A 26,420-nucleotide genomic window follows, 5' to 3' on the forward strand; every position below is an offset into this window, starting at 1 on the left:
TGAGCCCTGCAGAATTGACCCCTCAGATGGCCAGTGTGTCAGTTCAAGAGCCCTCTACCATAGCTGTGATTCAGAAAGCAAAATCTAAAAGCTGCTGCCACCTCAGCTCCTCCTTGGTACCTCAGAAGCTAGAGCAGAGCCCTGGAGAAACCACAGTCCCATACAGTTATGTCTTCAGGAACTTGTCTGCATGCAGGGAGCAGCCAAAGAGGTGGGAGGTGATTGCAGTCTCAGCTCTGCCTCCCAGAGTCCAGCAAATGCTTCCAGTTGGCTGAATCTGTTCATCGTTAAACTTCCAGCTGCAAGGGAGTCTAGGAAATGAAGTTTTTAGCATTGCATCCTCTGCAGTCCAAGAAGACACACTAGCAGGAACGTGCAATGACCCAAATGAGCATCCATTCCAGGAGACTCAAGGGGAACTCGTATATATAAATAAATAGTTCTTATAAATCAATAAAGATGGATATCCTAATCTAAAAATAAGCAGTGCCTATAAACAGGCAACTTGCCTGAAAGAAGAAGTGACCTGTGAAAAAACAGGTTAAAAAAGTGCTAAATCAGGCTGGGCACAGTGGCTCACACCTGTAATCCCTGCATTTTGGGAGGCCAAGGTGGGAGGACTGCTTGAGCCCAGGAGTTCGAGATCAGCCTGGGCAACATGAGAATATGCTCCATAAAAGATACAAAAATTGCCTGGCACCGTGGCTCACGCCTATAATCCTAGCACTTTGGTAGGCTGAGGCGGGTGGATCACGAGGTCAAGAGATCAAGACCATCCTGGCCAACATGGTGAAACCCTGTCTCTACTGAAAATACAAAAATTAGCTGGGCATAGTGGTGCATGCCTGTAATCCCAGCTACTTGGGAGGCTAAAGTAGGTGAATTGCTGGAACCTAGGAGGCAGAGGCTACAGTGAGCCAAGATGGTGCTGCTGCACTCCAGCCTGGGCTAGAGAAAGACTCTTCTCAAAATAAAAAAAAAAGAAAGAAGGAAAGAAAGAAAGAAAGAAAAGATACAAAAATTAGCCAGGAAAGGTAGCACATACCTGTGGTCCCAGCTACTTGGGAGGCAAGGTGGAAGGATCATCTGAGCCTGGAAGACCAAACCTGTATTGAGCTATATTTGCTTCAGTGTACTCCAGACTTGGCAACAGAGTAAGATCCTGTCTCAAACAAACAAACAAACAAACAAAAAGCTAAATCTCAATAATTACCCAGGAACAAATGGAGGAAACTAGGAAATATTTTTTTTTTTTAGAATCCAAAAATATAAAAGATCAACAATGTTGCTGAGAGTAGATGAAACTGGCCTTTGAATAAATTATTGATAAACATGGATATTAATACAAGTATTCCAAGAGGACAGTATACCTTTATACGTTCATAACCTTTGATTCAGTAAGTTCCCTACTAATGACTTTTGATAAAAAGTTAGGAAAATCCAAAAAGATATAGAGGCATTCTCCCCAGAAATCTTTGTAACATATATATTTTTAAATCTAAATGCCCACCAACTGTGAAATACTAGATACTCAATACAAATGTCTAAAAGTTTATATTTTGGCATGCAAAGATCCCTGGATTTGGTAAGTTTAAAAAAGATTACAGAATGGCATATATGTATGATTCTATTTTATTTACAAATATATACATTGAAATGTTTACATATTGAAAATATGAGAGGGAATGCATTGAAGTACAAACATTATCTTTAAATCCTGGGGCTGCTGCTTTTACCCTCTTCATTATATTTTGCTGTGCCATTTGATTTTATTTTCTTTAAATAAGCACATGTCACATTTATTCACAGAAAAAATCCTATAAAAATTTTTTTTCCTTGTGGAGGAAAACTTGGGCCCTGAGAAGCTCATTTTACCCTTATTGCATTCCAGAAGCTTTAGAAAGCAAATCTTTCCAAGGTCCTCCCCCGAAGCAAGGGTGTTTAGAACCCAGGAATGGAGCTGGGGGCAAAGGTGAGTAATTACAGTTGGGGCAAGAGCAGTGGTGAGGAGGGAGATGAACTAACTTTAGCCTACCTGATAGAGAGTTATTGCAAGATCCCTACAATCCTCTTGCACATGCTTAGCTCTGTCCTGCAGCCTCCACCCCAGTGACTGCAGGGCTGACACAGGCACTAATAGACTTCAGATTGTAACAAAATGCTTGAGATCTCTGCTGCTTTAAATAGAGGTGTTTGGCACCCTTTGAGATGCCATGTCTGGCAGAGCTGGGCTCCTCAGCATTCACCCTGCTTTGAGGCCCCGTGATGAAACCACTTGGAGGGCCAGCTTTCCCTGCAACCTCAATGTCTCTAAGGCAAAACTCATCATCCCCTAAAGTGGGCAATACAGATTAAGTAACCCTCATCCAAAATGCTTGAGACCAGAAGTGTTTTGGATTTCAGATTTTGGAATATTTGCATTATGCTTAGCAGTTGAGCAACCCTAATGAAAAAATCCAAAGTCCAAAATGCTCCGGTGACTGTTTCCGTTTTTCCATTGAGTATCATATCAGTGCTCCAAAAGTTTTGAATTTTGGAGTGTTTCAGAATTCAGGTTTTCAGATTTGAGATGCACGACTGGTACCTCCTGCCCATGAAGTCTTCCATCTCAAATCCTGGGGGCATCTTCCATTCCTGCTTCACCTCCTCTGTTATTTAACCTTTTTCTTCTTTCCCCTTCTCCTCTATTAAACATCACTAATCATCAGGAAAATGAATACACAAACTATAATGAGATGTCAAATTAGAAAGACTGATAGTCAAATCTGTCAGGCTGTAGAGTAACTAACTCTCCTGCGTTGCTGGTGGGGATATAACATGATGTAGCCTCTTTGGAAAGTAGTTTGGCAGTTTCTTATAAAGTTACATATATAGGCACCATATGATCCAACTGTTCCCCTGCTAGACTTTCCCCCAAGAGAACATGATTTAGAACAGATTCTTAAAAGCATACTTTGTGGGCCTATTATGGAATCATATAACTTTATCTCTAAGTGGCCTTAAAAATAATAACATCAAGAATAATAGTTCTCTTTTATTTAATGTCTATTAAATGCCAATCATGTTACATATATATGCTTTCTTAAAACATCCCTAGGGATAGCAATCTCTTGAGACTCAAATAGCCACTTGACACAAGCAGATATCCAAAAATAGCCAACAAGCACATGAAATGATATTAAACATCATTAATAATCAGGAAAATGAAAATTAAAACTATAATGAGGTATCGAATTAAAAAGACTGACAGTACAAACTTCGGTGAGGCTGTGGAATAACTAACTTTCCTACATTGCTGGTGGGGATGTGACATGGTGCAGCCTCTTTGGAAAATAGTCTGGCAGTTCCCTCTGAAGTTAAATATATAGGCACCATATGATGCAATCATTCTCCTCTAGACTTTTCCCCAAGAGAAATGAAATATGTTCTCTAAATGACTTTTATAAGAATCTTCATAGCAACTTTACTCATCATAGCCCCACCTGGAGACAACCCAAATGCCTGTCAACTCGTGAACAATAAACAAAATGTGGTACATGCACATAAGGAAAAGCTTCTTGGGGAACAAACTACTAAGAGATGTGTCTTAGTTGTCTACAAACTTATCAGCTTCAAACAACACATATTTATTATCTCACAGTTTGTGGGAGCAGGGGTTGGCCGTGGCTTAGCTGGGTCTTCTGTAAGACTGCCATCAAGATGTCATCTGAGGCTCAGTTCTTATCTGGAGGCTCAACTGGCAATAGAACCACTTCCAAGCTCACTTGGGTTGTTGGCAGAAGTCGTTTTCTTGTGACTATAAGATTAAGGGCCTTGGCTTGCTGGTTGTCAGCGGGAAGTTACACACAGTTCCTTTTTTTTTTTTTTTTTTTATTGAGACAAGATCTCACTCTCTTGCCCAGGCTGAAGTGCAGTGGAGTGATTGTAGCTTGCAGCAGCCACAAACTCCTGGGCTCAAGTGATCCTCCCACTCTAGCCTCCTGAGTAACTGGGACTATAGATGTGCATCACCACGCCCAGAAAATCTTGTTTATTTTTGGTAGAGATGAGGTCTCACTGTGTTGCCCAGGCTGGTCTTGAACTCCTGAGCTCAAGTGATCCTCCCACCTTGGCCTCCCAAAGTGCTGAGATTACAGGCTTGAGTAACGTGGGCCTTTCCATGGGTCTTGCCATAACACAACAGCTTGTTACTTCACAGCAAGAAAGGGAGAAAGAGAATGCATCTGGGAGCAAGACTGAGACTTAATCTAACATAGCATTATCATGGAGTGCCATCCCATCTCTTTTGCCATATTCAGCAAGCCAGTCACAGATTCCTACCCCCTCCACCCCCACCCAAGGGAAGAGGCATGTAGGGGCTTGAACATCAGAGGCAGGGTCCTGCAGTCTGCCTTCCAGTCAATACATCACAGTATGTAACTATGCAGACAAATCTCAAAGCCATTATGTTGAGGAAAAAAAGACTAGACACAAAAGAGTCCATATTCCATGATTCCACTGACATGAAAATCTAGAACGGGCATAACTAATCCATAGTCACCGAAAGATCAGTGGTTGCGCAGAGCCAAGGGAATAAAGGGCAGGGTAGAGGGGTACAAGGCAACTGTGAAGGTGACAAAAGTATATCTCTTATTTGGCATGATGAGTGTAGGGGTGTTACATTTGTCAAAGCTCATGAAAGTGTACGTTTCAAATGGGTGCATTTTATTTTATGCAAATTATACCTCTATAAAATATATATTTTTAAGTGGCCCTATGAATTGCACATTTTTATTCCCCAATTTGCCAATGAAGAAACTGAAGCTCAAAACGTGTCCATAGTCACACAGCTCGGGGAGCTGGGACCCTAAGCCAGGTCTAACTGCAAAGCAGTTTTCCTTTATGTACAACACCTAATTCTCCTCGAAGCTTCCATTTTCACAAGGGAGAAAAAAGTGAGGCCTGAAAAGCTAAAGAAACATTCTCAAGGCCTCGCAGAAGTGTCTGAGATTCTCAAGCTTATGTGTTCTGATTCTAAGTCAAGGGGTTGCCAGACCTTATTAAAGTCTTCTAGCAGATTTTGAGTTATTATTGCATTTTTAAAATTTACTCATGTATGTCATTGTAAATATACTTAGCAGTATTGTTCTTTAAAACACATAAGCTTATGAGCCAGTTCTTTTCAAGAACCACACATGGCTGTCCATGAAAATAAAGGTTTTGAAAGGTGTGCTATCTACTGTTGATTGAGCGCCTTCTTTCGTGCTTGCTAAATCCTGAGTTCATTCAACTGTTTGGTGGCCCTGTGCTCAAGGAAACATAGGCCCCTCTCTGGTGCCATGAGGTGAATCTTGGTTTGTTTCAGCCAGTTGTGGTCATTGTGTTGCCACTGGGAAAGGGGTGTTTAGAAAAGGGTATATGGGCCAGGCATGGTGGCTCATGCCTATAATCCTGGCACTTTAGGAGACCAAGATGGGTGGATCACATGAGGTCAGGATTCGAGATTAGCCTGGCCAACATGGTGAAACTCTGTCTCTACTAAAAATAAAAAAAGCCAGGTTTGGTGGTGGGTGCCTGTAATTCCAAGCTACTCAGGAGGCTGAGGCAGGAGAATCACTTGAACCCAGGATGTGGAGATTGCAGTGAGCCAAGATTGCTGCCATTGCACTCCAGCCTGGGTGACAAGAACAAAACTCTATATCAAAAAAATAAAAGAAAAAGTAGAAAGAAAGAAGGAAAAGAAGGAAAGAAAGAAAGAGAGAAGGAAGGAAGGAGAGAAAAAAGGAAAGAAAGAGAAAGAAAAGAAAGAAGGAGAGAGGGAGGGAGGGAAAGAGAGAGAGAGAAAGGTAAGAAAGGAAAAAAGAAAGAAAGGAAAGAAAAGAATGAAAGAAATGAAAGAAAAAAGAAAATAAAAGAAAGGAAGTATGATTCAATTCTGACCAGTGAGTCTTGAGAGGTACCTGCCGGGAGGACTCTGTAACATCCACCATGCTTCTTAAAAGCAACATAAGAAGGAGCTGTATTTCACAACTATGAGGCTATGGCCCAGGGCGCAGGGGTGGCTCCTTGGTAACATGAAGGAACAGCATGAGAAAAAAAGTTCATCTTTGAGAATAGGAGTCAGAAGGACACAAAGCATTTAGGTCCTTGAGTCTGACATTGAGCCTCTGATTTACTCGGCCCTGTGATTGCTGTAGCTCAGTGATGTGAGCTCATACATTTTCTTTATTGATTTAGTCATCAGTGTTATTTGAAACCAAAATCATCTTCATATTCAGAAGATCGAAGCAGATACTGTCTTTTTTTTTTTTTGCACCCAACTCCATGGTGCATAAAATTCTTATGAATACCTTTATGTACCACATTCCTTTCAAAATTAGTGGCAGGCAATTGAAATTATACATTATGTGAGTGTTAAGATTAGTTTCTGTCTCAGAAGTACTTGTTAATAGCTAAAGCTTAGAAACAACCTAACTGTCCATCTGTAGGGAACTGGTTAAATAAATTAGGGTAGAGCCACATACATTGTAAATAAAGAAGCATCTCCATTTGTATTGATATGAAATGATTTTGAAGATATGCTACTTTGAAGAAAAACAAGTTAGAACTGTATACAGGAGACTTTTAAATCCGTACTCATGGAAAAACATCTGAAGTTTATTGTCTCAATTCTTTATGTGGATTGGCTTATATGATCCTCTTCGCAACACCATGAAGTACATGTTATCAGTACCATTTTCTTTTTGAAAGATGGATACATTGAAGCATGGAACTGTTAACTAGTGTTCCTGGGATCACACGGTCATTCAGTGGTAGAACTGGGACTTGAGCCCAAAGTCCATGCTCTAAACATGCAATTAATTGACCCTTGGGACTATTGGAAGGATTGAATGAGCTCATGTATGCTTAGCCAGTGTTGGCCTTAGCCAGTAGTTCTCAAAGGGTAGTCCATGCTCCAGCAGTGTTAGAAATTTTTAGAAGTATATTTGTTCGGAAATGTATTAGCTTAGAAATGTTTCCCAGGTTCGACCAGACTTTGTCTTACATGATAGCTGCATGCTATCCTGTTTCTTGGCTGGTATGAGTATACGAAGTCCCACCTAACAGGGGAAAGAATAAGTCCCAGCTGAAACTTGAGGAAACATACTGAAGTATTGTAACCACCTTGCTGTCTTGTCCAGCAGCCATTGATCGGCCACCACTGTGGACTCAGCAGGAAGCTATTCTGTAATCAGTGATGTCTGATGTGGGCTTAGGAAGTATCAAGATTCTACTACCACTCCGAGGCCAGCTGTTGGATCTGTACACGCCAAAACTTGCCAAATGATTCCTCTCATCAATTTAGCTATGCCATAGGACAGTAATCTCAAACCCTTTTCTTCCTCGGTGCATTTTACATAATAGCATAGATGCTCAGTAAATATACATTGAATGAAGACATCATCACAATTCACCTGGTAACAGGTATCTCTTTTTTTTTTTTTTTTTTTTTTTTTATACAGAGAAAACCTCACAGGAGTTCTCAGCCTTGGCTGCACATTACAATTACTTAGAAAGCTTCTCAAAATTCCCAAGCCCAGGTGGGCACTTCAGATCAATTCTATCAGAATATCTGAGGACAGGGAAGAGAAGGAAGGACTCACTTTTGAGAGCTCCTTGGGTGATTCCAATGTACAGCTAAGATTGGAGAGCCACTAAGCTAGAATAAAGAGGGCTGATCTGACAGCTACCAAACCAGCAAAGACACACAGCCCCAGACACAGTGGGTAAAACCCAGAGGGCTTTCTATAAGGCTGTTCCTACCCTCTGCTTCTTTTGATGGGCATGCAAGCTGAGCTGGAAGCCACCAAGATCCTGTCTTAAGAGGTTCCCAGGTTCCTGTCCACAGTGGAGGGTGCAGCTGGAAGCATTTATGCTGGAAACCCTTACTGGGTGATGATCCTAAAAATTACTGACATATGTCCCCAACAGGGAGGGTAGGGCTCACATTTGTTTCCTGCACCCTCCTCAGCCTCGTTACATAGCTGCTCAATACTCACCCATGGGGGCCCCCTAAATAGTTCCCTTTACTTTAATAATTTTATCGAACTTCTAGATTCCTTGCAATTGGCCAGACCCTGGAAATTCAGATGTAAATTCAACATCACCCCTCCCTGGTGGAGTTCACAGCCTGGAGGAGGAAATGGGAAGTAAATCAACTGCTAGTATGTGACATGATCAGGGCCTGGTGGAAAATAGTTCAGAGAAGTGAGGGCTTAGAGGAACATATTGGCGGCAGGGGTTTCAGAAGACTTCTGAGGAGAACTGGTAATAGTACTGAGAGGCTCTTTTTGTTTTCTTTTTAAATATTCATGTACATATTGTAAAGTTCAGAACAATCTTATAGATAGTTGAACACGCTAGTTTGACAAATATTAACATTTTGCCATATTTGCTTCAGGTCCTTAAAAAATTCTGAACTATTTTAAGCCTAGAAAAAGTACAGAGAATAATGTAGCAAACACTCATAAACTACGGTGGTTAAGACCCCCACCCTGGAGCCAGGCTACTTGCATCTGCAGTGTGACATTGGAGAGGCTTCTTGGCCTCTCTGTGCCTCTGTCTCGTTTAAACATACACTTCAAAAGGCAACTGTCAGGATCAATTAAGGTAATACTCTGCAAAATACAAGTGCCCAATGCTCTTAAATGTTAACTGTTGTTTCCCTTATGTTCACAACTGAGCTTGTCAAATCTTAACATTTTGCTGAATTTGTTTTAGATTTTTTTTAAATGAAAAGAAATATAGATACTTTTAAGAACTCCTGTCTACACCCTTCCCTGTACTGATGACAGATAAAATGTTAGCCAGGCAGTCAGGGTGGGAAAGTCCGTGTTAGAACACAGGAACAGGGAAGTCCCTGGCTTCTGAGGAAACCCTCCGGTGTGGTCAAAAAGGAAGGTGACCCGACTGACGGGCAGGGGAAGAGGCTGGAGAGGCAGCCACAGCTTGTCAGGAAAGACCTTTGGGTGTTTCACCTGATGTCACATCCTGCCCTCCCTTGTCTCCCAGGAAACCCTCAAGGTTCCTTTTTTTTTTTTTTTTTTTTGAGATGGAGTCTTGCTCTATCCCCAGGCTGCAACCTCCACCTCCCAAGTTCAAGTGATTCCCCTGCTTTAGCCTTCCGAGTAGCTGGGACTGTGGGCACATGCCACCACACTGAGCTAATATTTGTATTTTTTAGTAGAGACAGAGTTTCACCATGCTGGCCAGGATGTTCTTAATCCCATGACCTTGTGATCAGCCCGTCTTGACCTCCCAAAGTGCTGGGATTACAGGCATGAGGCACCACGCCCTGCCTCGAGGTTCCTTTTCACGTCTCCTTTCCTTTAAAAAAAAACTACCAAACAATGGATAAAATAAAGCTCACCCACTCTTGCCCCTCAACCTGGAAAAGTCCATCCTGTGTCAGCTAGCTTTGAAGGTAGATGGAGAAGCTAGGAAACCAGTGAGAAGTGGCTGGGCTGTCTGAGATCAGTGCCACCTGGGTGCTCTGGGGCAGAGACGGGTGATTTAGGGCTGTGGCCCAGGCAGGAGCATTTAGCATCTTTCAGGCCCAGCTTCTCAGGCTTGCACTGAGTAACCAGCTAGGGAGAGATACTCTACCAGGCAGATATTTTCTGCTGAGCAAGCTGATAAGTGAGCCCTCTGACTAGTTCAATAGTTTACCTGATAGAGCACAGATGTGGCTTGTCAGACAGAGAGATGTATGGGGAAGGCCTTGGGTATAAGTACATATTAGCGCCCCGCCTGGTTTTGAAATGTGCTCTCCTATCACCCCTCAGCCATACCATCATTTTTCATCTGAAAATGGGCTTTCCCCTTCCCCTGCTCCTCTCTCCTCCCTTGACTCCCCCAGCATCCGTTCCAGCGGCTGCCGAGGAACAGCTGCTCTGAGGCCCATCTCTCATCAGCTGCCTTATCTCTCCGATGAATAATGTTCCCCTTCCCCAAGCAGCAGCCTGGCAGGAGGCCCGACCCAGCGCTGAGCAGGCTGCTGACAACGCTGGAACTCAGGCAGATGTCAGAGAGCAGGACCGCCCCAGGCCCCCACATGGGCGAGGGCTAACCCCTCTGCCTCACAGAGACATGCCACCTGAGGCCCCATGGCCCTGGCGAGCTGCAGCTCACAAACTCAGCCCTTCCAAGCACATCTCAGCAGCCCCTGTGTGCAGTGGCCTTGCTGGGTGCTGGGGAAACAGGCACTTCAGACATGGGCCCTGTCCTTAAGGGGCGAGGGCTGTTTATGAAACTTGTGACTTGTGCCTAACAGTACAGATCTCTGTGCTTAGTAGTTCTTACGAACATACTTAACTACTCCAGGTTTCAGTTATCCTCATCTGCAAAATGGGCTAGTAATAGTGGAATGTAAATACTTGTCGGTTCTCTGCTCACATCCTCTTTGCCAGCAGCTGCAGGTGTCATGGTAACACTGCATCTGTGGCCCTCTCCATTCTTTGGGCTGATGATAACTGCATCCCTGAGATAACCGAGAGGGTAAACCCTCTCCACTACCTCCCATCAGGGGTCAGTGACTGACTGCTCTTGGGAGTACAGAAGCCCAGCCCGCTTTCCTCAAGGTGGGTCAACTCCAAGGTACTGTTTTTGCCCCAGAGGCCACCTGTGGACCAGGCCAAGGCCAGAACTTCTCCAAGATGATGTCCCTCCTTGGCTTCTTCCCCTTCCTTGTGTTGCTACCCTCGCCCCTCATGGTTTTCCTGAAGAGCACTCCCTCCAAGAATCACTTGCTTGCAAATCCCTACTTTAGCCTCCACTTCTAGAGAACCCAGCCCAAGAGAAGTACCTACTTCTTTTTACTTCACAGGGGTTTGGAGTGAGGATGCCATGAGATCATGTTGAAATGACACTTTTCAAGTGTCTGGCTCTCAGCAAATACCCAGTAGTGGGTAATCGTGATTCTTACTAACCAATAACACCTGACGGAATGTAACAGGTGAGCTCAACACACAGCTACAATAGGAGGTGGGAGTTGAAAGCCTTGGCTCCAAGTTCTGGCTTGGGAGACAGTCATCCCAGGAACGTCCCCCAGAGGTCACATAGCCCAACTCTCCTTTGACCAATCAGGAACCTGAAGCTGAGAGAGGAGAAGCCACAATCTCAAAGACACAAGAGCAGAGCTGGGACTAGAAGATGTCTTGGATTTTTCCCACCACTTCTCCTGTTATTTTAACCATCTTCTGATCCTCTGTTTTCTGTTATTTTTTTTGAAGGGTTATTGAATTTCTATCACCAGGACTCTGAGAAGGGAAACCATTTCCATTGTGGAGCCATTTCCATTTGGATCCCCTGAGTACCTACTATGTGCTTAACACCTGCTAGGTACTCAGGTAAGGGGTCTCAAAAGTATATTTCTATCCTTATTGCTGTGGCCTAAATGTCTGTATTCCTCAGAGTTCAAATGTTGAAATCCTAACATTCAAGGTGATGATATTAGGAGATGAGGACTTTGGGAAGTGATTAGTCATGAGGGCAGAGTTCTCATGGATGGGATTAATGCCCTTATAAGTAAGAGACTCCAAGAGAGCTGCCTTACCCCTTCCACTATGTGAGGATGCAATGAGAATGTGCCATCTATGAACCAGAAAGTAGGCCCCACCTCCCCCAACACCAAGACCAAGGCATCAGCAGATATGATGTTGGGGGAGGTGGAGCCTACTTTCTGCTTGGCCTCCAGGACATTAAGTGATTGCAGAGTGCTTTACTGTTTTCAAAATGTGTGTGTGTGTTTATATGTGTGTTGGTTACCTTTTTTTTAAACCAGTCAGTAGAGTGATTTTCAAAAAAAAAATTTGAATGCATTGTCAACATTTAAGTAATTGAGAATTTTACATAAATATCCAGATTTAGGCATCTTTTAAAAAGTCACGGGGCCATGTAGGCCCCTCATTTCCTCATGGCCATAATGGCTTAGACCTTAGCCTGGGCCCAGATTTGCTTATTCATCTCTCCTGGTTTCTCTCTCTTCATCCTCCACAGAGGCTTCAGCTAGCTGCCCTTTGTCTTAGCAGTTGTACCCTCCTACAGAAAGGTGAAATATGCCTCATACTCAAGTCACTGTTGAGTGGAAAAACAAAAGACACGTGAAAGGGCATGCCTGCTTCCAAAAAAGGTTGAAGAGAGCATTGTGGAAATAAAGGATATTTCTATGTGCTTTATATGGAAGCAGAGAGTGTGTGTGAGAAGAGACAACTGAAGATGTCCATCTCCCTCAGCTCTGATGGCACCTGCTTTGGCTCTTGGGTAGCAGCAGGGAAATCACATAACACTCAGTACTCGGAAGGGCAGACCCTGGAATAGGCCTGGGCCACAGAGTGGAATAAGATGAGGGACTTGTGTTGAGGATTTAGAAGCTGTTAAGAAGCTGTCTGTTAAAATGTCTCAGGCATGAGGCATTGGAGGAAAAACCAGAGTGGGAATGGGGAATGGGGAGTGTAGGGACCAATCCTAGACACTTCTGGAGGGAAGATTTAGCAGCCCTGATGACTCCTTACTTAAGGAGTGTCAGGGAGAAGAATTGCACATGACTTCAGGGTGACGGATGCCAAGTTCCTGGGAGCATGACAGACCTTTAACAGAAGTCAGCAGATCTACTTAGCAGGAAGCTGATGACTTGGGGTCCAGTCACATTGAGTTGGAGGTGATGAGGAGAGGTTCAGGGTGGTAGAAGGCACTGGTTGCATGGAGATTGTACACAGGATGTCAAAGCCCAGAGACTGGCACTCTGGTCTCAGCTGGACACTTTCTTGGCTGTGCCTAATCTCTCTATGCCTTTGTTTCTTGAAAAATGAAGCTGTTATTATAGTATCTACTTTGTAGAGTTATTGTGAGGATAAAGATAACATAAGTAAAATCCTAAAAATGATTCCTGGCACCAATGAAGTGCTCTATAAATCCAAATCACACTTTCATTATTGCCTAAGAGGACAAAGTAAGGGAAGTCCCTGAATGGAGATGATTCCATGAAGCAGAGAACCAAATATTGAGCCTTGGAGAAGAGCTGTAGTAAGGGAGAAAATAGTGAAGGAGCTGGGAATTGGGAAACAAGGGCAGAGGGTGCCTTAGAGGCAAGATGGAAAGGGTCTGTAGAGGAAGCGGGCAATGATCATGCTGCAGAAGCCACAGAGGACAAGAGGAGCTCTGGAGCAGGGATTCTCTAGCAGGGTGCATTTCCACCCAGGAACACTTGGCAATGGCGGGAGACATTGCTTGTTGTCACAACTGGGCATGGGAGTGCTGCTGAATCTAGTGGGTAGAGCCAGAGATGCTCCTAATATCCTACAAGGCACAGAACAGCCTCCCACAACAAAGAATTATCCAGCCTGAAAGTGTCCACAGAGCTGAGGTTGGCAAACCCTACTCTAGAGCCAACAGGTTTGACTCATGGCTCCATCACCAATAGTTGCGTGACCTTGGCGAGTTCCTTAGCTGCTCTGTGCCTCAGATTTGTTGTAGGTTTTCCTTGTTAGGTTTAAATGAGTGAAGTTGTGCAGAGGGCCTAGAGTCTCATTGTATTTTACTAGAGCCTCATATTTTAGCTATAATTAGAAACTGGGTAAGGTAAGGACACAGAAGAAGCCATCTGATCTGGGGGTTTCACACTTAGAAGTTACTTTGGAGCAATTGTATTGGGGTGGAAAGAGGCTAACAACCAGGTGCAGAGAGTTATGGAGATGGGCATGTGGGAACTGGGGCCAGCAGGCATAGACTGCCTTGTCCAACAGGCATAGCAATGGACAGAGGAAGGGAAATAACTAGTTATGGTTGCAAGGCCAAGTACAGAGGACTTATTTCTTTATCTATCTATCTATCTATCTATCTATCTATCTATCTATCTATCTACCTACCTACCTACCTACCTATCTATCCTATCTATGTATTATCTCTCATCTGTCTGTCATCTCTCATCTCTCTACTATTTATCTGTCATCTGTCTACTTATCTATTTACGCAAAGTGTACCAACCAAAAGTTTTAGTAAATGCACAAGCTGTGATATGATGAAAATGGAAATTTTCAAAAGAAGAGAAATCCCCTGCCACCTGACCACCTTAACAAATGAGCAGTTTTCCATCTCTCCTTCTAGGCCTATCATTTTTGCAGTGCTTTAGTCATAAAACAGGTCCTCTTTCCTATTGTTTTATGTCACATGAAATTGTACCATAAGCATTTTCCATGATATGACTTCATTGTTACATTTTCTATTTTTTTTTCCAGAATGAAGATAATCTCATTGTTTTTTCCTGAGTGTAAAAATGCTCTGCCCTCTTTCCTTTTTTTTTTTTAAACACTGCAGAGAGTCCAAAAAGTATGAAGAAGAATGTAATCATTCCCATTTCCCATGTCACTCTTCAAACAACAAGGTTAGCATTTTGATGAACATCCATCCAAACAAACCTCCATACATTTATCCATTTGTTGACTTATTCCTTCTTTTATGTAAATATGAATGTGATTTAACTGCCAGTCCATTTGGAACCTAGAAGTAAAAATTTTCTTATTGTTGAGGTTTGCTATGGTTTGAATATGTGTGTCCCCCACAAAATTTATGTTGAATCCTAACCCCCAATGTGATTAGGAGGTGGGGCTATTGGGAGGTGATTAGGTCATGAGGGTACAGCCCTCATGAATGGGCAGCCCTTATGAATGGGATTTGTGACCTTCAAAAGGGACCCCAGAGGCCAGGCACAGTGGCTTACGCCTGTAATCCCAGCACTTTGGGAAGCTGAGGTGGGTGAATCACGAGGTCGGGAGTTCAAGACCAGCCTGGCCAACATGGTGAAACCCTATCTCTACTAAAAATACAAAAAATTAGCTGGGCATGATAGCAGGCACCTGTAATCCCAGCTACTTGGGAGGCTGAGGCAGGAGAATCGCTTAAACTCGGGAGGCAGACGTTGCAGTGAGCCGAGATTATGCTACTGCACTCCAACCCAGGTGACAGTACAGTACGAGACTCCGTCTCAAAAAAAAAAGACCCCAGATCCCAGAGAGTTGCCTTGCCCCTTCTGCCATATAAGGACCCAACGAGGAGGTGCCAGGTAGGGAACCTCACCAGATACCAAATCTGCTGACGCCTTGATGTTGGACTTCCTAGCCTCCAGAATGTAAGAAATTAATTTCTGTTGTTTATAAGTCACCCAGTCTACAGTACTTTGTTCTAGCAGCCCAAACAGACTAAGTTAGGGTTGTTGTTTTAGGAAGTGGGGAATGGAGCTATGCATGGGTATACGCCAGAACAAAGGAAGGCAGAAAGCCCTGAAAGATACTAGAAAAGGGAATAGTGGGGATGTGCCGTGTATTGATTTCCTGAGGCTGCTACAATAAAGCACAACCACCATGGATGGCTTAAATCATAGAAATTCATTCTCCCATAACCCTGGGGACTAGACATCTGAAATCAAGACTCCCATGCCATGCTCCCTCCGAAGGCTCTGGAGGAGGATCCTTCCTTGCCACTCCCTAGTTTCTGAAGGTCACCAGCAATCCGTGGAATTCCCATATTGTAGACACATCACTCCAGTCTCTGACTTCCTCATCATATGGCATTCTCTTCCTCTGTTTGTGTCTATTTCCAAATTTCCCTCTTCTCCTAAAGACATCAGTCACTGGATTAGGGTTCACTCTCCTCCAGTATGACCTCATCTTAACTTGATTACATCTGCAAAACCCTATTTCCAAATGAGATCGCAGTTACAGGTATCAGCACTTAGGACCTCAACGTATCTTCTTAGGGACACAGTTCAATCCACAATATGTGAGGTTTCCAGGGTGACCAGGAGGAAAAGGACAGAGCAAGTTCAGAGATTTAAGGACTTAGTCTCTGGAATGACAGGGAAGGAAGAGACCAGGATAAAGATAGCAGGATTCTGAGGCTAAAACAAGAGACAAGGAAGCTTTCTTCCTCCAGCAACTGATGTCTGTGTTTTATTAACCTTCTAGCACTTTACAAAGAGGGCTCCCAGATTCAACAGAGAGCCAGGCTGTCCATAAACCCCACCAGGCCCCTTCCCCACCGGTGTGCATCTGGCAGCTGCCGTGAGGGCCCCACAGCCCTCCCTGCTGCATCCTGTTGTCTGCTCCTCACCAGATTCTTGGTTGGTTGCCACCTAACTTCTTTTTGGCCTGGACTAATTTCTTGCAGTCCTCAGGCTGACGGGAAGCATCACTAATTCCCAAAATCCTTCCATATGGCCGATTCAAACCCCTCCATCTGCAAAGCATGCACATTTTCTCGGCTTTATCCTTGCAGCACAATAGCGGTACCCTAAGCCTGCAGGAGCATGGAGCTTGTTTCGGTGTTTTGATTCCCCCTCCTCATTCGCTGGTTTACTCAGTTCCCTTTGTCCCCTTCCCCCAGATTTGATACCCAAGGTTGAATTTTCCAAGGTGGAGTGTTATGGAGAGTGTGGAGACAGTTAAGAGAAAGCGAGAAGTCTCCCTGCCATTTGACATGGATGTCAGAAAGTCTGGAGCCGTCCCAGGCCTGGCTGGGATCAGCTATGGGTGAGATGGGTCTCAGCATGTGAACAAAACCAGCATGAACATCACCCTTTGCCAGCTTGGCTTTTGGGGACCAGGGGGCAGTTACGAAATGGTGGTCAAGTGACTGAGAATAATGAGGCTTCTGCTCATTAACTTAGGTCCCAGGCAAAGCCCAGCTAAGAGCTGTTCTTGCCACCACAGGCCTCTGCATATTTGAGGGAATTATTACACTTCTCCAATGGTTAAGAGTCACTTCACCTCTGGCCTCCAGCTTTTTGACGCTGCCAGGAGCATTCAGTAATCCCTCTGTGACGCATCACCTGTCCCATCTTTACCAGTAATTATTTCTTGTACTTGATTTCCTCTTAAGTGCCAACAGCCATTTCTGAGAAAGACTTGGGATCAGGAACCAAAATATTATAGTTCATATTAAGGTTAAAGCTGAAATTACAAGAAAACCCTGCTACAACTTGCGGCCAGTATGTGCCAGTTTGTGTGAGATTAAAGGAGGTCTTGCCCAGGCACGAGAGACCCGGATCTTGGGCTCAATGGGGCTCTGCAACAGGAAGGGAAGGAAGGGGCTTAAAGAGTTGTGGAATTTCTTTTCCTTCTTTTTTTTTTGTGGGGGAGACAGATTCTCTCTCTGTCGCTCAGGCTGGAGTACAGTGGCATGATCTCAGCTCACTGCAACCTCTGCCTCCCTGGTTCAAGCAATTCTCATGCTCCAGCCTCCCAAGTAGCTGGGATTACAGGTGTACACCACTATGCTCAGCTAATTTTAAAAAAAATTTTTGTAGAGATCGGGATGTGCCACATTGGCCAGGCTGATCTCGAACTCCTGGCTTCAAGTGATCCATCTGCCTTGGCCTCGCAAAGTGCTGGGATTATAAGCATGAGCCGCCGCATCCAGACGGCTTTTCTAATGTTGGCAGATGTCTTGCCTCCCTCCTTATCTCTGTTCCCAGCTGGCACTTTTGCTACAAATGGGATTTCTTCATGTAACAAGAAAATGGTCTCCATCAGCCCAGCTTACACTACTTCAATGTAGTTGGCCACTCCTGTCTTACAGAGGTTAGATACAACATCCCTGAGAATGTTCTCACAGGCCCATTTTACATCAGGGTTTCTGTCATTAGACCAGCTACAGCCAAGGGAAATATGGTTCTGTGATCAGAGAGGATTTCCCCATGGGCTCTGTTTCTAGAAAAAGGAAGGAGGCAGAGCAGGTAAAACAAAAACCAGCGCAGTCCATTATACCCCCAACTATGAAGGCCCATTCATTCAGTCACAGGTGGGTGCCTTCCCCCCGGCCTAGAATAATCTCCAAACCTGACCCACTTGACAAACCTTGGCATTTAAGACCAAGGCTTCCAGTACACATTCACTCACACTCATCCCTTAACAGAGTTGAATACATCCTTTGGACTACCTTAGCACCTTGTACATGCCTCGGTTATTTCACTCACTCACTCACTCACTCACTCCTTTGTTAATTTAACAAATGCTTAGGGCACATTGCACCCAACTCCTCCTGGGTTGTGAGTTTCTTAAAATCAGGAATCGTCCCTGTCATCTTGGGTTCTCCAACCTCTGCCAGAGTGCTTGGCCCACTGTCAGGGCTTGGTAACTACTAGAGGTCACCACCTTAAATGTTGGGGTGACTGCAGGACTGGGCCACTCCCTGGCCAGATGGAGAACCTGGGGTGCTGGGTACAGAGAGGGAGGAACTGAATGCCACAGGTTGCCCAGCTCAAGTCAGTAATTACTCTATATTCATTGCAAATCCATCATACCCTAGACTTTCAAGAAGCACTATATGCATTCTGTAGCAGTGAATGGCAGAATTCAAACTATAACACATGCCTGGTTTGGCCTGATATATTGTGCATGGAAAGTGCTTATTTTTCACATGTTAGATCTGAGACTCTTAAGAGGTCATGGTAGCCAACTTGAATTCCCTGGAGTTATGAACTTCTTCGTGGTGTTAACATACCTCCAAAAATGTGGAATTTTTTACCTTTTAAGGCAACCCTATAGTTATGAGGGGCTACTTGCTGTCTCCTGGCTACTTTGTCTGTCAGTCTAGTTCTCTTCTCTAGGACTACAAGGAAAGTGATCCCTCCCCTTTCCAATAGCCATTTCATATCATGTTCATTCATTGATTCATGCGTTCATATTATGCATTCATTAATGGAATCATTCATTTAAAAATACTTTTAAGGTCTATTTTGTCCAAGACAGTCAGGTCCTCTGTTCACATTGAGCTGACATCTTTAGAGAAGAGAGCTAGACAGTTAAGCAACTAAACAAACAGGAGAAATAAAATTATCAAAGAGCCATGAATAAAGAAAATAGGGCAAAATGAGGGTTGGGGCAAATTTTGATAGAGTAGATAGAACAGTAGCTTTGAGGTTGAGGTGGCTACACGCAGTGTGGGAGGAGAGCATCTAGGGAATTGAAGGAAGGGAAGGTGGTCAGTGTGGCTCATGTGGCATTGAGGGAGGGAGAAAGACAGAAAATGAGGACAGAAGGCTGGGCAGGCTGGCTCATGCCTGTAATTCCAACACTTTGGGAACCTGAGGCAGGAGGATTACTTAGGCTCAGAAGTTCAAGACCAGCTGGGTAGCATAGCAAAATCTTGTCTCTACAAAAAAAAAAAAAAAAAAAAAAAAAAAAAAAAAAAAAAAAATTAGCTGGATGTGGTGGTGCTTACCTGTAGTCCAAGCTACTTAGGAGGCTGTTGGGGGAGGATCGCTTGAGCCCAGGAGTTTGAGGCTGCAGTGAGTGTGATGACACCACTGCATTCCAGCCTGGGTAACAGAGTGAGACCCTGTCTCTAAAATAATAATTTTTTAAAAAAGAAAAGAAAATGAGGATGGCATCTCAGGTAGGGGCCAACCTATGTGGGACCTTGTAGCCACGATAAGGAGCTAAGTATCTCTTGTCAGAGAGAGAGAAGCCTTTTGAAGCAGGAGAGTGATGGATAATTTTGAAAGAGCACTTGAATGTGGGATCTTGAGGTAGATATCCAAATCCATAAAGACAATGAGGAGCTGTCTGCTACTTTTATTTTGAGGAATCATAAAGGTTCTGATTTAGAGGTGAGTTTCAGAAGTCCTGGAGAGAGTGCACCATAATATCTGGAGCCAGAGTTGGGGCATCCCAAAACAAGCCATGGGATTCTCCTCTTGGAAGGGCATCCTCCTTTTCCAGATAGTCAGGTTTTGTGTTTTTTGTTTTTCCTATGTCCCTCTTATGAATTCCTAGCAACAGGGAAAGAAATAGGAGGCTAGTCAGCAGGAGTTTTTTTATTTCCTCATGGAGAAGGATGGGATTATCCCTAGTGAGTACCACATTCGGTGCCACTGTTGTCTGTGATGGAACCCATGCTACCAAGGAAGAGTGGATGTCTCATGGTCAGAACCAGGGCCATGGACAATGTATTTAGGTGTTGTTTTTTAAGATGCACAACCATTCAAAAAACACACACACAAGCAAGCATCTAGTAAAAGCATTGCCACACACGATGGATAAAGGGCAGTGTCCTTAATACACAGAACTCACCTCAATGTGAAACCAGAGGCCCTATTTTGTTTTGAATGGAGAAGGACGTCAACAAATTTTTACAGAAAAGGAAATGCAGATGGTTAATGAAATGTATTTAATTTCACTAGAATCAGAGACATGCAAACTAAAACAATAGCAGGATACAGGGTGTCTTTTGGGGGAAATTCTCTTGTCAAATTGAAAAAAATATTTTTTCAAAAACTGCAGTGCTGGTGAGGCTGTAATGAGATGGACACTCTCATAAACAATTTGTGAGATGTATCTTAAAAAGGGGACACTTTTTTTGGGTATCTTAAAAAAAGCTTATACCCTTTAATCCATTAGTCCTACTTCTTAGGATCTTTCTTATGAAAATAGTTTAAAATGATGGCACTTATTTGTATGTAAAATATTGGAAATAGTCTACCTGATAATAGTAGATGATTGGTTGACTTAATTGTGATATATCATTCAGTGAACTATGTGTAGAAATTAAAAATTATATTTTGGAAGATATTTTTGGTAGTAGAGAAAATATTTGTATGATGCTATTATGTGGAAAACATCAAAATCATAATTAATAGAAAGTATAAAGCAATTATGAATGTGAATACATATTATATATATTGAAATTGATCATTGGATCAAAAATGTATATACCAAGGTTGTTAGGAATTTTCTCTGCATGGTAAAATTATGGGTACTTTGTTTAATTTTTTTGATATTCCAATGAATTTTTGTTTTGTTTTACACAAGGAATATGTATTACTTTTGAAATCAGATAAAAGCAGCAAATGGTTATAAGTATTCCCTACTGCCCCAGCCTGGGCAACATGGCCAGACCCTGTGTCTACAAAATAGAGAGCAGTAAGTGCCCCCTATCACCTGTCAGAGACACCCACACTCTCCCTTCATTCCTCCTTCCAACACTCTGTTCCTGTAATTCCAAGACTCTAGCTCTAACCATAGCCACAGAGTGATACGCATACTGTCATACCGTTTTGAATATCAACCTCATTCCTACAGTGAGACTGATTTTTTTATATGACTTAGAAGTTAGGAATTCAAAAATAGTTTGATCTTTGGCAGTGGAATCAAACAATGTGTGCATCCTCCTGGGGCCCTATGATGGAGTAAAAAGCACGTGGACTTGGAGCCAGATGACCTGAGTTCAAATGCTGCTCTCCTGCTCCCAAGCTTTGTGATTCAGGAAAGTTCCCTGGGCTGCAGTGTTCCAATCTATAAAATGGGGACATGGTTCAGACCTTTACCTGGGTCTGTTTGTGAGCACTCCTCAGGATCCTATCTCTAGAGGGACCTAGCAACAGCCTGGCATGGACTTGGCCATCACATTGGTACTCTTGCTGCTTTCGAGAGGTTGCTACTTGAAAAAACATAAGACAGGTCATTTGTTTTGAGATCTGCAGGAACAACACCTGGAGCTATAAGGCTACACAGACCCAGCCCTGCTGCCTCTCTGCAGCGTATCTTTTTGAACAAGTGACTTAGTCTTCCTGAGCCTCAGAGTGCTCGTTTGTGTGATGGGAGTTGACGACAACATCCACCTCGCAGGGCAGTTGCCCTCACCATGGATAATACATTCAGTAGCGTGCATGGTACCTTCCAAAATTTCAGTTGATTCACTCAGTTATTTGATATATTTTTTTCTGATTGCAAATGAAATAGATGTTCAATGTAGGGAATTTAGGAAAAAGCCTTAAAAAAAAGAGAGAGAGAGGCCGGGCATGGTGGTTCACACCTGTAATCCCAGCACTTTGGTAGGCCGAGGCAGGCAGATCACCTGAAGCTGGGAGTTTGACACCAGCCTGACCAACATGGAGAAACCCTTTCTCTACTAAAAATACAAAATTAGTCAGGCATGGTGGTAGGCACTTGTAATCCCAGCTACTCGGGAGGGTGAGGCAGGAGAATTGCTTAAGCCCACAAGGCGAAGGTTGTGGTGAGCTGAGATCTTGCCATTGCAAGGGCAACAAGAGCGAAACTCCGTCTCAAAAAAACAAAAAAAAAAACAAAAAAAAAAAGAAAAGAAAAGAGCGAGAGAGAAAGAGAGAACATATATGTTTCCAGCCCTTTGGGTTTATAATGGAGTAGCTGTGCCTTTGCATCTGACCCCCCATCCCCCTCCCCCTCCCCCTTCTGAACTAAGCTGCCCACTTGCAAGTGATTGTTATCCCCAGCAAGCTGTGGCTGGACACCCTGGTGTTTCATCAATGCCCCAGTGTGGTAACACTGCTGTTGGCTCTCTCAGCAGATCCTTCAAGCCAGACTTCATCCTGGTCCGTCAGCACGCCTATAGCATGGCCCTGGGGGAAGACTACCGCAGCCTGGTCATCGGCCTGCAGTATGGAGGACTGCCTGCTGTCAACTCTCTCTACTCTGTCTACAACTTCTGCAGCAAGCCCTGGGTGGTAGGTGATAGGTCAGGCTGACCTGGAGGGATCTGGGAGGCAGTGGGTGGCTTCCCGTCCTGTGATGAGCCCATTCCCTAGCATGGAGGCTTCAGTAGTAAACATTCTTACTTAAGCCACTAAACTAAACTTGGATCTCAGGGCTCTTGTTGTAATTGTTGCCTAACAATTATTATATTAACAATATGTTATAAGAATATTTATAATAAATACATACGCATTTATATATAGTAGGTGATATATGTTACATGTAATATATGACATATGATATATATGTAATAATTGATCTGTGTAATATATAATCTATAATACAGTGACAATATGTACTATTAATATATAATAAAACATGTTATGTAACATATGATACAGTATTATTATAATATTAGTCATAAAGATGCACATATTGTTTTATGAACATTCTGTCATTATTGTTGTTAACAGCAGATACCATTTATTGAGCACTTACTATGTCCCAGAAAACTATGCTACCTGGCACTCATTCTGTCGCTCTCATGTGAAGTGAGTGTTATTCCTTCATTTTACAAAGACAGAAGCTCAGCTTCAGGCTGGTTAAGCAACTTGCCCAGTGAGTGGTAAAGCCAAAACTTAAGCCATCTCTCCCCAACATGCAACGTTTAAATTCTCTTCTTTTATTCATTAGTTTCAGTCATTCATTTGATTTATTTGAGTTTCCATCCAAATGTTACCTAAAAGAAAGACTTCTTGACTGGGTACGGTGGCTGACGCCTGTAATCCCTGCACTTTGGGAGGCTGAGGTGGGTGGATCACCTGAGATTGGGAGTTTGAGACCAGCCTGGCTAACATAGTGAAACCCTTTTTCTACTAAAAATTAGCTGGGTGTGGTGACATGAACCTGTAATCCCAGCTACTCAGGAGGCTGAGGCAGGAGAATCTCTTGAGCCTGGGAGGTGAAGGTTGCAATGAGCTGAGATTGTGGCATTGAATATTGAACCCCAGTTTGGGTAAGAGGAGCGAAGAAGAAAGGGAGAAAGAGAGAGAGAGAAGGAAAGAAGTAAAGAAAGGAAGGAAGGGAGGGAGGGAGGGAAGGAAGGAAGGAAGGGAGAGAGAAAGAAAAAGGAAGAAAAGAAAGAAGAAAGAAAGAGGAAGGAGGGAAGGAGGGAGGAAGGAAGGAAAGAAGGAAGGAAGGAGGGAAGGAAGGAGAGAAAGAAAGAGAGAGAGGGAGGAAGGAAGGAAGGTAGTTAGTTAATTAGTTCTAAAAATATCACTCCTCCACTCCCTTGAGTACTCTCAAATCCCTTACCCTGCTTTATTTTTTTCCTACTTATCTCCACCTAGAATGATAAATGCATCCATTCATTTGTGCATTATCTGTTCCTCCGATTAGAAATTATTCATTCATGCAACAAATACTTCTTGGGTACTTACTCTGTTCCAGGTACTGTCCTAAGTCCTAGGAATGTAGCAGTGAGCAAATCAGACCAAAACTCCTGCCCTGTGGATCTTACATTCTAGTGAGCAGGGGCATGTGTAATGCTTTAATACATATGCCAAATATACAATATGTGCTATGATCAGTGGCAAGGGGGAAGATAAAGGATGGAAAGAGGATAGGTAGTGTGGAGGTTAGGGGTGTGTAGAATGTGCTCTGTGAAGCTCATAGTTGTCTTTTCTGTGGTGTTTTGCTGTCTGTCTGTGTGATCACCCGGTGGTATAGGGTGGTAGTTGAGAGTGAGCTCTGGAGCCAAACTCTTAGGTCCAGGCTTCTCCACTTATGAGCTGTGCTACTGTGAGCAACCCCCTTAACCTCTCTGAACTTAGCTGCCTTATTTGGAAAGTGGTGATCATAATAGGGCCTTCCTGGTAGGATTATGATGTAATAGATATAAAGTGCTTATAGTGTGGCTGGCACAAAGTATACACTCAACAGGTGATAAAAATTATCACTGCCTTAGGTACCTGGAATAAGTCCCATGCACAGTTGGGACACTCAGTATTTACTGAATGGCTACATGCATTAATTTAATAAGTATGGATAGACTTTACCACTATCATCATGGCCCTGGTCTCCTTCTCATTCTGCCCTAACTGAGCTTTTTGGCCAATGGCATCCAAGATTTTCAAGTGCCACTTTTAGGAAAGGATCCTAGACAGCCCTTCTCCACCTTCTTCCACAGTCATCACAAGAGTAGCAACCACAATTTGTCAGCACTAACCATGCGCTATCCTGAGCCCTTAACATGCATACTGCATTTAATCCTCAGCACCCTTATGAGTGGCAGTTGCTAATAGCTCCATCTTACAGATAAGGAAACTGAGGCTCACATAGCTAGTAGTAAGTGGTAGAGCTACGCCTCTTCAAAACTCATGTGCTTACCTGTGGAATTACTCTCCCTCCTGGACTCCAGTTTCCTTGTCTGCAAAATGAGGGACCAACTCCCCTCCCCACACACACACGTACATCATTTTCCATAGTTCTGAGTTCTCCTAAACCCTCCAATATTGACTCCATGTTGTGCTGCATCTGAAGGCTACACCTCAAGGGTTTGCCAACCAATCCTGGGCTGATGCAGAAAGTTCCTAAGTTACTCTGTTCTCAGTGTCCAGGCTCTTAGTATTGAGTGACCCCCAAGTCAGGTCGGCCCCTCCTTTAACCACTGGGCATCTGCATGGGACCACAGATTCCGGTAGATTTCTTTATCTTGTTCAGAATCTGATTGGCTCTTCTCTGCTTATATCCACCAGAAACTCTCCTTCACCTTCTGGGTGAATTCTAAGCTTTTTGGTCAGGCCTTTAAGGCTGGTAGTCTGTGATGGATCACCCTTCGACCTCATCTCTCATCATCACCTACAGCTGATGCCACAGCATGGCAGCAGCAGAGGGTCTCCAGCACACACTAGTCTCAATGCACACCTGGAGCACCCATTCTCCTCTTATTTCATCTGCTCCGGGGGATCATCCTGATCCCCTTTCCAGGTCCCATCACCCCCCATGCTTCCCTCCAGCAAGACATTAGTATCACAGTCATGCACCTGCAGCTGTCTTCCCTCTGGCCTACCCTCCATGTTCAGCTTGTTGCCTCAGTAATAAAGCATAGTGATGGAGCTCACCTTTGAGCTCTGGAGACAATAACTAATACCTGGCAAAACAAGCAGGTGTTGAAGCAGGAGGAGAGAAGTGGGAAGCTCAAGTGGGCTTGAGCTATTGGAAATGAGAGGGGTTGCAACAGCAGAGAAAATACTAATAACCACACCTAGCATTTTAGCACTGCTGTGGACACAGCACTGCCTTTGACACGCTGCTTCCTTACAACAATCCTATGAGGTTGGATCTCTCATTATCTCCAGTTTACAAGTGAAGAAACCGAAATTCAGAAACCTGAACTGATTTCTCAGGTCATACAGCTAATAAGTGGCAAACCGAGAATTTGAACTCAGGGAAAGTGGATCCACATCTACATCATCAGTTACCATGCAGCGCTGCCTCTCTAGAAAGAAGGCATTGCAGGCAGGGAGTAGGGCATGAACATCAGCAGGTACCATGGAGAAGGACCTTGTGTGAAATGCTGAGGTTGTAGTAAGTGCTCATTAAATATGGTTGAGCTGAACCCAGTGTTCTGCCTACTTACTAGGACTTGGGCAGAAATGGAGGGGTTGATACATATAGATGATGGAGAGGATGAATGTCCAGCCAAGGAAACTAGCCCTTATCCCATAGTCAGGGAGCACCTACTGAAGCTTAGCTTAGACTAGTCAGATACTTGAGGACCCAGATCAAGTGGGAGGTTTTGCCATCCTGCGTAACAATGGTTGATCAATGTTCTCTCCTCTTCTATCCTAGTTCTCTCAACTCATTAAGATCTTCCATTCCCTGGGTCCTGAGAAGTTCCCGCTTGTGGAGCAAACATTTTTCCCCAACCATAAGCCAATGGTGAGTGCCCTTTTT

The 26,420-nt window shown here is 43.6% G+C and overlaps 1 protein-coding gene across 4 annotated transcripts in view; it reads left to right on the top strand.

The window, feature by feature from the left end:
* SYN3 (synapsin III) overlaps positions 1 to 26,420 on the top strand; it is a 493,528-nt gene that overhangs the window by 147,766 nt on the left and 319,342 nt on the right. For 3 of the 4 annotated variants that reach the window (XM_032266914.1, XM_032266915.1, XM_032266916.1), the window contains exons 5-6: positions 22,336 to 22,495; positions 26,316 to 26,405. In XM_032266914.1, the coding sequence (XP_032122805.1) occupies positions 22,336 to 22,495; positions 26,316 to 26,405 (250 nt within the window). The remainder of the gene's footprint in view (positions 1 to 22,335; positions 22,496 to 26,315; positions 26,406 to 26,420) is intronic. The other variant, XM_032266917.1, reaches the window with a different exon arrangement.

This window comes from Sapajus apella, unplaced genomic scaffold, assembly GCF_009761245.1.
Source record: "Sapajus apella isolate SASKATOON/1434 unplaced genomic scaffold, GSC_monkey_1.0 scaffold162, whole genome shotgun sequence".
Classification (NCBI taxonomy): domain Eukaryota; kingdom Metazoa; phylum Chordata; class Mammalia; order Primates; family Cebidae; genus Sapajus; species Sapajus apella.